The sequence below is a fragment of the Aulonocara sp. 'chitande type north' Nkhata Bay genome, linkage group LG1 (genome assembly GCF_057382095.1).
Source record: "Aulonocara sp. 'chitande type north' Nkhata Bay isolate Kocher_YH1m ecotype deep benthic linkage group LG1, A_spYH_male_GT1.1, whole genome shotgun sequence".
NCBI lineage: Eukaryota > Metazoa > Chordata > Actinopteri > Cichliformes > Cichlidae > Aulonocara > Aulonocara sp. 'chitande type north' Nkhata Bay.
In genome coordinates, this window is record NC_141344.1 from 11859977 (window position 1) to 11873189 (window position 13213).

Consider the following 13213-nt stretch of genomic DNA (forward strand, 5'->3'; position numbering starts at 1 on the left):
GCAAAGTATCCCTTGTGTAGTTTATCAGTTCAGCTACAATTTATGATCATCCCAGCAAAATACACTCCTAGACATAGAATACAGAGTTCTTTCATCAGTGAATTCTGAAACAAACCACCTAGCCTTTAACGAGCCTTTTCCAGGAGATAAAGAAAAAAGGGAGGATGGGAGTAAGGAAGTGGTCTCATCTCTGTGGTGTTTTCGACCTTGGGGTACCAGCTTGTGAGTCCTACACATTAATTCTTGGGTCACAGAGAAAGAGAAAAACAACTAGTAGATGGGCCTTATTGAGTAACAGTTTTCCTGTATAAAACAATATCCTGTAAATGCTACTATGGTATCAAAATATCATAACACTATACATCAATACAATTGTTATAGCCCATATTTTAATAATATGTATGCATTAAGTGCATAGTAATTACATAAATTGCAAAAAAGTGCAATAAACTACAAAAAAAATTGAAAATCGCTTTTGTTTTGTTTACATATATTTCTACTTGGAGAAATTTAAGAGGCTTATCCCTCAAAACTTTAAATACAATAAAGTTGCAAAAAATAGTTTCCCACCACAGGAAATTTATTTTGAGTGTCTTCATAGTTTTATTTTGGAGATACAGCAATTTTTATATACTGCAGGAAAAACAAAAAACAATCCTATGATGCAAATTTGCAAAGAAAACAGCATGTGCATCATTTCACTGTGGGAAGTGTTACGAACAGCTGATAGGAACGGCAAAGCGTGTTTCTGGAATATTATGTTTTTGTTCCTGCAAGCGCTTTTTATGCAATTTTTGCAAAGCTATATGTGGAACGAAACCGTGACCGAGGACAAGCTGATGGCATAAGATGTAAGTACAACTCCTCCGGTTTCATATGCAAAACAAATTATTGCGCTAGCTTACACGGTTCAGGTTCTACAGGGATTTAAAAATAGTTACGCAAAACGGAGCGTGCTGCTCTGACCGGCTTTAAAGGGTTAACAATGACTTTAAAAAAATAATATAAAATAGTGTGCAACACCACTGAAGTTTGTTTTTTTTTTAACTCTCTTTTCAACCAACGGCAGTCACTCTCCAAATAACTTCTGCTTAGCTTTCCGAGCTTCCCTCGGGTCCTCTTAATCAGCGGTCTCCAACCTTTTTTGCGCCACGGACCAGTTTATGCCCGACAATATTTTCACGGACCGGCCTTTAAGGTGTCGCGGATAAATTAGGGAGGGGCTAATAATCGGCTCAGTCATTTTTAATGATCGTTGAAAGCCCAGATCGTAATCGTGATTAAAATTCGATTAATTGAGCAGCCCTAGCTTGAATCTGCTCTCTCTGTCTCTTTCAGTTAGAATTTGTCCTGTGATATTGCTTAGCAGAGCATCATAACAACTTGGTAACACTGTCCTAAGTGTACTACTGTGAATGACCAGCAGTAAAATATATTTTGGCTAACAAAATCATGTTTAACTGTAGGGTGTATTTCAATTGTTTTCAGGTCTGCTGTTGAACAGATTTTGTGAAGAGAAACTGAAGCAATTCTTTTGATCAAAGCCACCAGACTCCACTGAAAACAACAACAACATGTTGCTGCCTCAGTGCATTGTTTTGTTTGTGTGACTGGTGTTTTAAAACAATAATTCTAAGTCAGACTAATGTGTGAAAGAAAGTCACAGAGCCGCACATCTTCTGATGTAAAGTTTGCCCTTGTTTTCAGTTCAGTCGTGTCTGGTGCGTTTAACTGAAACACAACGGCTCTATAAAAATACCAACAAGGGTTTTCTGAGAGCAACTAACGCAATGAAAGTATTCTTAATAAATGCCACAAATTTCAGTTTCTCTCCGTCTGAGACAAATGGTTAGGCAGTGCCTGAAATGGACTTCTACACAGTTTCAGAATTAAAGTAAGCTAAGTAATTCTAGCTAAGATCAAACTACAGTTTACAGGAAAATTAAGATGAATCAACATAATTTCAAGTATTTAAGCTAAATCCTAGCTGCTCCTGTCTGCCTCTTTCTCATGCACATCCATGGATGGACGTCAGCTAATATTACATTACATAACATTACAAAGACACAAAGCATGTTTTTAAGAAAGGCAAATTTTAAACCCCAAACTGCACTATACAATACAGCAGATAATGGCAGTACCAATAATCTTACCACAATAAACTGTATTTCCCAAGAAACTGCAGAGCTTAGTTGCATTTTAATCTTCTAAAACTTTTTTTTAGCAGAGCCCTTGATGCTAGTGACGATAACAGCTGGAACAGTAGGGCCTTAGTTCTGAGGATTTAACGCGCAAATGTCTATATCTTATGCTATGGACGGGATTATTTATTTATTAACCTTTATTTAACCAGGAAAATCCCATTGAGATTAAAAACCTCTTTTTCAAGGGAGACCTGGCCAAGATAGGCAGCAGCAGGTGTCTCACAGTTACAGAAATTACTCAAACACAGGCAACAACAACACACATGCAACAATAAGTGAAAGAATACAAATAAAATAAAATAAAATTCAATAAAATTCAAATAAAAAATAAATAAATAAATAAATAAATCAGTTAAAATGACAATCAATCTAATTGAAACAGTTGCATGTTATGGACTTGGCCTCAAGGATTCGTAGTTTAGATTTAAAAGCACTTAATGAAATAAATTCAGTCATTTTCCATTCCTTCTGCAGTTTGTTCCAAGCCGAGGGTGCTAAATGGACAAAAGCTCTTTTACCAAGTTCAGTTCAGGCAAATGGAACAGAAAGCAACAAGTAACCATGCGGACGAAGAGAATACCGACCAGCATGTTTCATTACAAGCAGGGAACATAGATAAGAAGGCAGCAACCCAAGTATCGCCTTATATATAAAACTGTATAAATGAGAGTTCCTCCGACTTACCAAAGTAGGCCATCCTACCTGAGAGTATAACTCACAGTAGTGAGTCTGAAATTTACGGTTAGTGATGAACCTCAGAGAAGCATGATACACAGAATCAACCATTCAAAGACATTGAGCAGAAGCATTCATATATAGAATATCACCATAATCCAGCACAGGCAAGAATGTTGCAGCAACAAGCCGCTTCTTTGTATTAAAAGAGAAACACAACTTATTTTGAAAATAAAATCTCCGTTTTAACTTCAGGTTTTTCACAAGATTCTCTACATGTGGTTTGAAGGTAAGCGAGTCATCAATTAGGATTCCCAGATATTTATAGGTGTGAACCAACTCTATTTTATTACCTTCAAGAGTGGTTACTGATGGGATTGTTTGGGCTCGTCTCCTTGATTTAGAAAACAACATGAGCTTTGTTTTGTCTGCGTTGAGAACAAGTTTATGCTGAAGTAATGAGTGCTGGACAGCAAAAAAGGATTTCTGCAAGGAGTCAATGGCTTGGACAAGAGTTGAACCACAGCTATAAATAACTGCATCATCAGCATAGAAGTGCAAGTTTGCATCTGGCACATGTAGACTAAGATTGTTTACGTAAATGATAAATAGAAGGGGACCTAATACAGAACCCTGTGGCACTCCGTTGTGCACTGTAACAAAGTCAGAACATAGACCGTCAGATTTAATGCACTGAGTCCTGTTACTGAAGATGTGAAAAATGTTGGTATAGGTTTTCAGCAGGTATATCTGGTGCTCCAAAAACTGACCTGCTCAAGGCTGTACCCTGAGCAGTTTGTTGTTGTATTGGTTTAACTTTTACTCTGTCTTTCTATAGAACCTTTTTATGTCTGCTTTTTTTCAGTGTTAACAGGTAATACTCCCCTTTCTGCCTTTCTCCAGTTTCTTTTTTTTTTTTTTTCTTTTTTTTTTTTTTTGGCCTGTCCCGTTTGGCTCTTTTGCCATCAGAATTGTTGTCTAAAGGCAAAGAAAGATGCCCAACGGATTTACTTTACCAAACTGACCATCCCAGCCTTGCCGTAATGGTCCATTTGATTCACCTTTTATTGTTTATTTTATTTTCACTTACTGAATACGGGACAGACTTGACTGGGGGAAAGAAGGGGAGAAAGAAAGAGGGAAAGAGAAACAGCTGAGAAGAGGGACGGGGGAGAAGGGCAAAAGACAAAAACCAACAGAACGGGCAGAGAAAAAAAAATGCATATATCTCCAGTTTCTTTGTTTGGTGGTGGTATCGGCTGACGGATTTCTGGTATTTTCTTGACTTCATTAGTTGTCACATTACTGCATTGCTGAGCCCTCACTGCAGACACCCTGTGTGTTTGGATGGCCTTCCCAGTCTTGCATCACTGGGAGGTGGTGTTGGATGCATGGGAGGATATCCTTCCGCTGATGTTTCTTTTATTGACACATTTCACATCAAGAACTCCACCGACTTCACCGACAAGGTACAGAAACTTACCCTGGACCCAGATGAAACCATGGTGTCCTTTGATGTAGTCTCTCTCTTCACTTGCATACCCACCACGGAGGCAGTGGAGACTGTCAGAAAACAACTACAAGAAGACAGCTCCTTAGAAGACAGGACCAACTTCACACCCGAACAGATCTGCACACTGTTAGACCTCTGCCTCACCACTACATATTTCAAATACAACGAAGGCTTCTACAGACAAAAACATGGCTGTGCCATGGGCTCCCCCGTGTCACCTATTGTAGCCAACCTTTACATGGAGGAAGTGGAAAGGAGGGCTCTTGGCTCTTTTAAAGGGAGAGTACCCAGCCACTGGTAGAGATATGTAGACGACACCTGGGTCAAAATCAAGACACAAGAAGTGGAATCCTTCACTGCACACATTAACGCTGTGGATAAAAACATCAAGTTCACCAGGGAAGACACAAAGACACAAACTGTTTGCCTTTCCTGGACTGCGCCGTGCACATTGAAGAGAATGGCAAACTCAACATTGAAGTTTACCGTAAGCCCACACACACGGACCAGTACCACCTCTTTAACTCCCATCACCCTCTGGAACACAAACTTGGGGTAATCAGGACCCTACACCACCGGGCAGAACATGTTCCCTCTAAGCCTGAAGGGAAAAAGAAGGAACACACACATGTAAAGGAAGCACTTAAAACATGCGGTTATCCTAATTGGGCGTTCATAAAGTCAGCAAAGATGCACAGAAAAGAAGATCAGACACCAGCGAGGGAGGATAAGAAAGACAGACGCAACAACATTGTCATCCCCTATGTAGCCGGTGTATTAGAGAAACTCCGGAGAGTTTTCTCCAAGCACGACATCCCAGTTTACTTCAGACCCAGCAACACACTCAGACAAAAACTGGTTCACCGGAAAGACAAAACTCCAAAACACAGACTTAACAATGTGGTGTATGCTGTACAGTGCAGCGAGGAATGCCCAGACCTCTACATCGGAGAGACCAAACAGCCACTTTTCAAGCGCATGGCACAACATAGAAGAGCCACCTCCACAAGACTCAGCAGTTCATCTGCAAGTTCACTCTTTCGAGGATGCCAATGTTCACATTTTGGACAGAGAGGACAGATGGTTTGAAAGAGGAGTGAAAGAAACCATCTATGTCCACTGTGAGCGACCATCGTTGAACAGAGGCGGGGGTTTACGACACCAACTCTCTGCCATCTATAATCCGGTTTTGAGTTCCCTCCCCAGACGCCTTAACGCCCACTCACATCCTGGGCCATCTGACCTCGGGAAATCGCATGATAAGGTGGGGCCAGGTTTCACAATAAGCTCACCCGAAACCCTGGCTGATTGGGACCCACACCCGTTTTCACACCTTGGCTCATGTGATTAGGTAGAGGACTATCAGGGGGTCCTTTTGTCCCTCTTTGGGGGAATACTCCCACTGGGTTTAAATCTGGGACTCTCCGCCATTTGACCTTAGAACTGAAGAAGCTTCTCGGATGAGAGGTGAAACGTCTTCAAGCAACTTAAAGAAGTCCAGACGCTTTTCTTTGCAAGCTCCTTTGACTACGATGACCTGGATGACTGAGAACCTTCACAGACACATTTCTTTTGACTTTTTCTGACCACTTTTTCTTCAGTGGAAGGCGCCAAATGGGAAAGCATCTTCTTTAAAGCTCCCTGCCTCGGATGGAACCTGTGCTGGAAGCACATCATTTGTCTCTGTCATCCACGTCTTGCCTCTGAAAAAATTGGTCTCTGTAAGAAGACCATTTGAGAAAATATAACGTTAGTACACCAGACAATTTACCCAAATAAAAATCAATAGTAAAGTTTTATTATTTTAAGTGATGCCCTAATATTGTCTTTATTCCTGATAACTTCACGTTAGACTTATTTTTAAAACCAACATTGAAATAACATTTTTTGTTGTGTTTGATTGATGATGAAGAAGAAGCTTTACTTTTTCATTTTCCATTATATTGAAATAAGCTATTATTGGGCTGAGAATGTGTCTGAAAACAGTAAATGCAGATATTTAAAATATTCAGATGTTCACTGAAAGATGCAATCTTAAGAAGATTTTTATACCAGATTCTAAAATGTCAGGCACATAAGTATGGGAAAATACTGATCGATCTGATTAAAAATTAAAAAAGGCTTTGGAAGTTGCACGTTGGAAGTGGAACAAAAAATTTTCGGGGTTAGTTTCAGGGAAAGACTTTGCAAAACTAAGTAGCTCCAACCAATACTGTTTTATAATTTCAGTAATTTCGGCAGATTGTGAAAGGAGTGCTACTCTGGAAATGCACTCCAGCAAGTGTCTCAGTCCATATGGACACATGATCAATGACTTCATTCTAAAGCTGGTTACGGTTACTATCTATGGTTACTAAAGACTTTTAGTCCGTGTGACTTTAAGGTTTAAGTTTATGAGTTCTTAGATCCCCAAATGTGTTGAAGTCCCTTCAAAGATTTTATGTCAGGAATCTCACTTGGAATTTTTTCATGATGTCACTGAATTCTTTTGATTTTATCATTTTCTTTGCACCCTAGGTTAAAAAACAAAACAAAACAAAAAAACCCCAGAAAGAATGAGGAGGGGAAAATGTCAGTGGCCTCCATATATAAAACCATTCCTGTTTTTGAGGTACGCCTCTAGTTCATCTGTTGTTTATTTCATTCATTCATCTACATCCCTAGATGTCACCACTTGCAGATACAAGTGGTGGAAATGGGCTTTCTCCAAAGGCTGTCTGGCCTTTAGACATGGGGTGAGGAGTTCAGCCAAGTGAGAAGGGCTCAGCATAGAGCCACTACTCCCCCACATGGAAATGAGCCAGTTTGGGCATCTGGCAAAGATGCCTCCTATGTGAGGTGTTTTTGGAGATGTCCCTCCAGATGAAAACCGAGGACACGCTGGAGAGATTATATCTCTCACTGGCCTGGGATTGCCTCTGTGTTCCGCTGTAGAAGCTGGAGGAGGCGGTTGGGGAGAGAGAAGCCTGGGAATCCTTGCATAGGCTCCTGCCCCTGATACGCAGCCCCAGATAAGCAAAAGAAAATGAATGGATGACTGGACAAAATCAGAAAATCTGTTTACATTAAGCCTGATCACATCTTACAAGTAAAAGAATGAATAAATTAATGTTACAATGCATATTTATTTATTTATTTAATAATCATGTAATTATAATTTTCCTGACAGTTATTGTTTATTGGCTTAACACCAAAGCAAAGACCTGTACATAGAGCTTAGGGTTTGTTACTATTCCATAAAGACAAGTGTAATATAACAGGTGTTTGGATATGGACAGCATTATACACGCAGCATTATTTTGTTCATTTTCATTCCAGTCTCTTTGTTGGTATCTCTGAGTTCCTGAACAGCCTTGGGTATTGTGTAGCTTGAATTTAGAAGCTGTGGAAACCTGAGCTGCGGCCTCAGGGTCATTGGGTGTCCAGTCTCTGTTGACAGTGAGCTGGGCTGAGTGAAATATTCGGAGTGTTGGGTCACTCTCCTCCCCCTGTTGCTTTCATGCTTTCTCCTTCTGTTCTTCCAAACATTTTGTGAATAGGTGATCCATTAACAGAAATGGGCCAATGGGATAAATACTGTGGACTGCCCTTCTAACGTCTCCATTTCCTCTGCCTTTTATTTCTTTTCTCTCACTGAATGATAGTCTTTGTCAGTGTGTCTCTCGTTTCTCTTCTTTCTTCTTTGTGCATCTGATTCTTAACAGGATTACAAATCAGCCTTTAGCCTAGCAATTTCTCTGTTTATCGTAGTGACACTTTATGTCACATTATCCAAATTACAGTATCTTGCTGTTGCAATTAAAAAGGCATACAAAATTCAGGCGTGGTGTCAAAAGGGCAGTGTATCATTTATGGCCAATAGTTTGCATCACTATTTCTTTTCACCGTGTTTGTCTCATTTATCTGTCTCAGTTTCATTCCCTCTCAAACTGTTGTCCTCTCTCCATTTAGCTATGAACATCTTGGCTTGTTGCCATCACAATCCATTCACTACAGCTCAGCGAGACTGCACAGCCGCTACTATATCCCAGAGTGCACCCTGTTCTTTCCAACAGCTCCCACTTGTACAGTAAAATGGCAGAATGGCCACTTCACAGATCCCCCCCCCCCCCCCCCCCCCCTCCTCACTACATTGTGTCCTCATGAGACACACACAGTTACTGAGTTACTGAGCAGAAGCGCATACATGTGTGAGTGTGTTGTGGGGCAAATACATGTTAGTTTGTCTGTGTTTATGACATATGGGCACATATCTAGGACATGATGAGGTTTCTAGTGCAACTGTGTTGTTTTATTCCCATATGAAATATCATTTTTTTGAAATATAGAATAACTGTTTACTGTGCCTACTTCTTTAAAGGATAGTAGGTCATGCTAATTCTTTGTTATGCAATTGCTACAGCTACCTTTTGAGATTAGGCAGCTATTGAAATAATTTTATGATACAAAATGTTTTAAAATGTTAAAGATAGCTAAACATTTTTAAAATGAATTTCCTTTCTTTCTTGCATATTCCTCATCATACCTCAAATCCATTTTTTAGGGACCAGTGGGATAATATCTGAACATCTATATCTGAAACATCCTCACCTTGCACCAAGTGAAACCATTGGCGGTGAGCTGGGAAATGGTTGCTAACATTTTAATGACTTAATGAGACCTAATTAGTTGAAATGGGATAGGGAAAGCAAGGGGCCACGGAGGTGATCTGCGACTGTGCATGCTGACTTGCACACATGTGAGTGCACGACACACAACAATATGTTGATCTTTTTGAGTTGTTTGCATGTGGTTCCTGCATGTGTTTTGGGTGCATGGTTGTGCATGCATGTTAATGTCGTCTCAATGGCAGATGTGTGTGTATCAGAGTGCTGTGCAACAACCTTTCTCAGCATTACCCAGCCTCTTCATCAGGAAGTGTCTGTGGGGGTTCAGGCCTCATTTAATCAAAGAAAAATTCCATCTCCCATTAACTTAATTAATCCAACAGCAGAGAAAGACAAGCTGAATGAAACCTGACTGTGTGTGAGTGAGGGACAGAGAGTCTTTTAAGATGAATTCACAAAGCGTGGTAATAAGATCTGCAGAGAAGATGTTTAAATTATATGAAATTACATCAAGACATACATTAAGTCATGTGTCTGGATAAAAATGTAAACATAAATATTTATTTATAGCATTCATTTATATATTCATTTGCTAGTTTGAAACCACTTACATAGACAGAGCTTAGAAAAAATGCTTGTGTGAATAGGTGTGAATCAGTGAACGCGGCAAGTTGAGCAAAATGCTTTGAGTGCTGAGATAGAGTAGGAAAGCACTATATAAGAACCAGTTCATTTACCATTTGCCATTCAAAAGAGAATGACTCAAATAAAAGTAGCCATCGTACTGTAATGATCACAGTATATGTATTTATGTTTGTATGGTCCCCACCTTCTGATAGAGAAGTGGATCAGTCTTGATCAAACTTTGCATTAACATTGCCTAAGGCACTGTGTTCACAGTGCACACATTTGTTGATGTTTAGAGTGCGCATGCTATTTTTGTTTTATTTATGCATTTTTGGGAATGTTGTGTACTTTAACAGTCAGGCAATTTTTTTTTTACTCTTCCCAAGTGACTGAGTGTCTGCTGATTATCGATCAAGTTACTGAAATAACCATAAAAACCACTATAAAAATGCTTACAGTCTAGAAAGTTTAGAAAATAGACATGCAGACAACACTCTTCCAATGATAAAAAGACTAAGTGAGCACGGGTGAGCACCATCATGTCATGGAGACACTTCATCAAGCAACCCATTGGATATTAAATTATTTATAGCCATGATTCAAAATTGATGTTTCGATATTTATTTATTTATTCTTCATTTTATATATTGATATTGTTCAAAATATGACATCTCGCAAATTTGTCATATTTGTCAGTTACTGACTCTTAAGTCTTTATTTTTTTTAAATGGAAAAATGTTTAATTTGCCAACATTTTACCTAACACCCAGACAAAGACCTGTATGCACTTGTGGCGTTTGGTCCCTTTGTCTCTGAGCTGTATATACATCTTCCTTCATGGGGTTATGTGATATTGACTGTAGGGATGGAACAATGGCTTGACATGAAAAATGTAATTACATGCAGCAATAAAATCGTTAAACTTAAAATGTCTGTCACATTTTTAATGATCAACAACTACTAGTAAACTAGTATGCAACAGTCAACTTAGTGACCTAGCCATCACAATCTAGTCCTTATCGAAATCTCTCAGATCCTTCTGCTTGTCCATTTTTCCTGCTTCCAACTCATTGACTTCCAATACAGCCTGACAGGTGCTCCTGTAGTAAGATGATGAATGCTGTTTAATTTTATTAGGCTTTTTTGTGGTTGGTTTGTGAATATGTATGTTCTCTTTTCTTTTCAATTATTAAAAACAAGCAATTAAAAAAAAAGAACAAAACATGTTTAAATGTGACCATTTTGGATACTTATACTACTATGGAAGTTTCACTTGCTCCACTAAATGCTGTGCAGTATTGCTCTACTGAAGACATAAATGTCATCTTGCTACTTCTTCACGGAAGCAATGTGTTTCAGCATTATTGACCCTTGCATTTTTTGGTTTTCTCTGTATGTTTCTAATGCACTCCGTCTACCTCATAAATGATAATTATGTGCTATAATTTCTTGCAAAAGCTGATATTCCTTGAATCTTCCATCTCCAGATCTCTTGACCTTCGTCTCTTTAATTCTTTTTCTCCTTAGATAGCTTTTCTGTTTTTTTTTTTTTTGTCTTGATCTTGTTATTTATACAAGTATTTCAAAGGACAGGTTTTTGTGCCTACCCTCTCCCCTCCTTTCTCTATAATGAGGGGGTGTGTTGGGTGAGTGGATGGTGCTGGAGGTGGTGGGGTGAGGCAATAAAGAAAGGCCATAAAGTAAACCATGCTGATGCACAATGGAGGGGGAAAAAATGTTCTATGAGAATATTTATTTACTTTCACCGTTATCTGAAGCTTTTCTCTGATAAGTATGTAGTGTTTCACATTAAATCATTGTTTCATGACAATTTGTTTTGCATGGAAAATTTATCATCATTTAACATTCCTTTGACTACAGTTTATACAGCATTCAGCTGCTCACTCTGACCTCTCACTCCAGGACTTCCCCTCTCTCACTGACTTTAATGTCCTGCTGCTGACATACAAATCCCTTCATGCCCTATGCGCCCATTTCATTTGCAGAGTTTCTCCCCCTCCTCCTCTGGGCTTCTCTCTGTCCCCAAAACACCCTACTTCTGGTATGCACTACCCTACTCCATCTGTGCTGCCAGTGCTATCAACTCTTTTGAAGTTATGGTGAGGGACTACGCTATAAAACGACTTTGCCTTTTTAGAAAGTAAAACTAATCAGATCAGTGAGTATAGTTAATGTTGTTCATAGCATAGCTGTGATGATGTTCACAGAGCAATAAAAATACAAGAATGCCATTTATTTATTAGAATAAAAACACATTGAGGTTTACTAAAAGTACAGAGCAAAGTTAACAACCTTGTCTTCCTTTGTTCTGCATAGAAAAGCTGGTTTCCGTGGAGCTGAGCTGCGGCGCTGGACCCAGCCATGTAGTGTTGGAACCAGGTTTGCCCCTCTTGCTGGACTGCAATCTGGGGGCCAGTGATACACCCTTCAATGTCTCCTGGCTAAAGGATGGACAGCCACTACTTCCAGAGGGGAATGACTACCTTCAGTATTTGGTCAATGGATCCGTTCTCCTGATGCCAACGTCTAGGGATGGCCAGTCTCCCCATGGTGTGGCGGGGGCTTACAGCTGTGTGACTGGCAGCAGCCTTGGAGCGCTGATGAGCCGGACTGTGAATGTGCTCCTAGCAAGTAGGTATCCCTGGTTACTTTTAAGGGCTATGGTCAAGTTAGTTAAGATAGTTAAGTTTGCTGAAGACTCAGAATTTTCATTTGGTACATTGTGAGAGAATTGTGATCTCTGTGTCTGTACATTTTGTAGAAAGTTTGTTAATAGTTTACTTTTTCTTACCAGTAAGACTATTTTGATTAAAAAATATATTAGCCATAGTGTCTGTCACATCCTAGATATTCTAAAGACTGAAATCAGAGACAAGCAAAGATGCAGAAGTCGAGTTTCTTCTCAGACTGATTTAATGACACACTGCAGCGTGCTAAAAAAAGACTCTTGTGAAATTTTGCTCATTTATGCCAAGATTTACTTCCTACCTGAGTATTAATTAGTGAATTGTAGTGACATCTGTTTCCAGTCTTTATTCTAAACCAACATGACCTATTGTAGCTTCAAAATCATCCTAATTATGTGACAGCACAGTCTCACAAAGGCATGCACATGTCTGACCACTTCTGACTATACCTGAGAAATGGTGAAATGATTACACAAGTGTTGTTGTTTGTCTGCGAGTGTTTGAATGGTCAACATGTTTAATGCTGCAGTATATTCAATAAAACAAAATAAGAATATTGGTATCCTTTATGCATCTGCTTGCTGTAGAATACATGGATACACATGTATATTGAAGAATAGCAACTGAATTTTTCTGTTTTATCAAGGGAATTTCTTTTGCATGGATGGGCATTGACTTGCTTCTCTTCGGCCTCAGATAGGAAGTAACAAGTGTCTTGGGATGAGGTATACTCTGCAACAGAGTAAATGAGGGGGAAAGGATGGAAATAAAAAAAGGAAGAAGAGAAATATGGGGGTATGAAAAATGAGAGTACAGGCTGTAGTTTTTAATCGCCCCTCCAAAGAGGCCTCTTTCTCTCACTCTCCTAAGTGGTAGTCT

The 13213-nt window shown here is 39.3% G+C and overlaps 1 protein-coding gene and 1 pseudogene across 1 annotated transcript in view; one reads left to right on the forward strand and one right to left on the reverse strand.

Moving 5' to 3' along the window:
* The window catches only part of igdcc4 (immunoglobulin superfamily, DCC subclass, member 4), a 52818-nt gene that overhangs the window by 12397 nt on the left and 27208 nt on the right, over positions 1 to 13213 (forward strand). Inside the window, exon 2 of the mRNA XM_086270314.1 lies at positions 11964 to 12278. Within this exon, the coding sequence (XP_086126440.1) occupies positions 11964 to 12278 (315 nt within the window). The remainder of the gene's footprint in view (positions 1 to 11963; positions 12279 to 13213) is intronic.
* On the reverse strand, positions 2079 to 6697 carry LOC147338731 (uncharacterized; annotated as a pseudogene).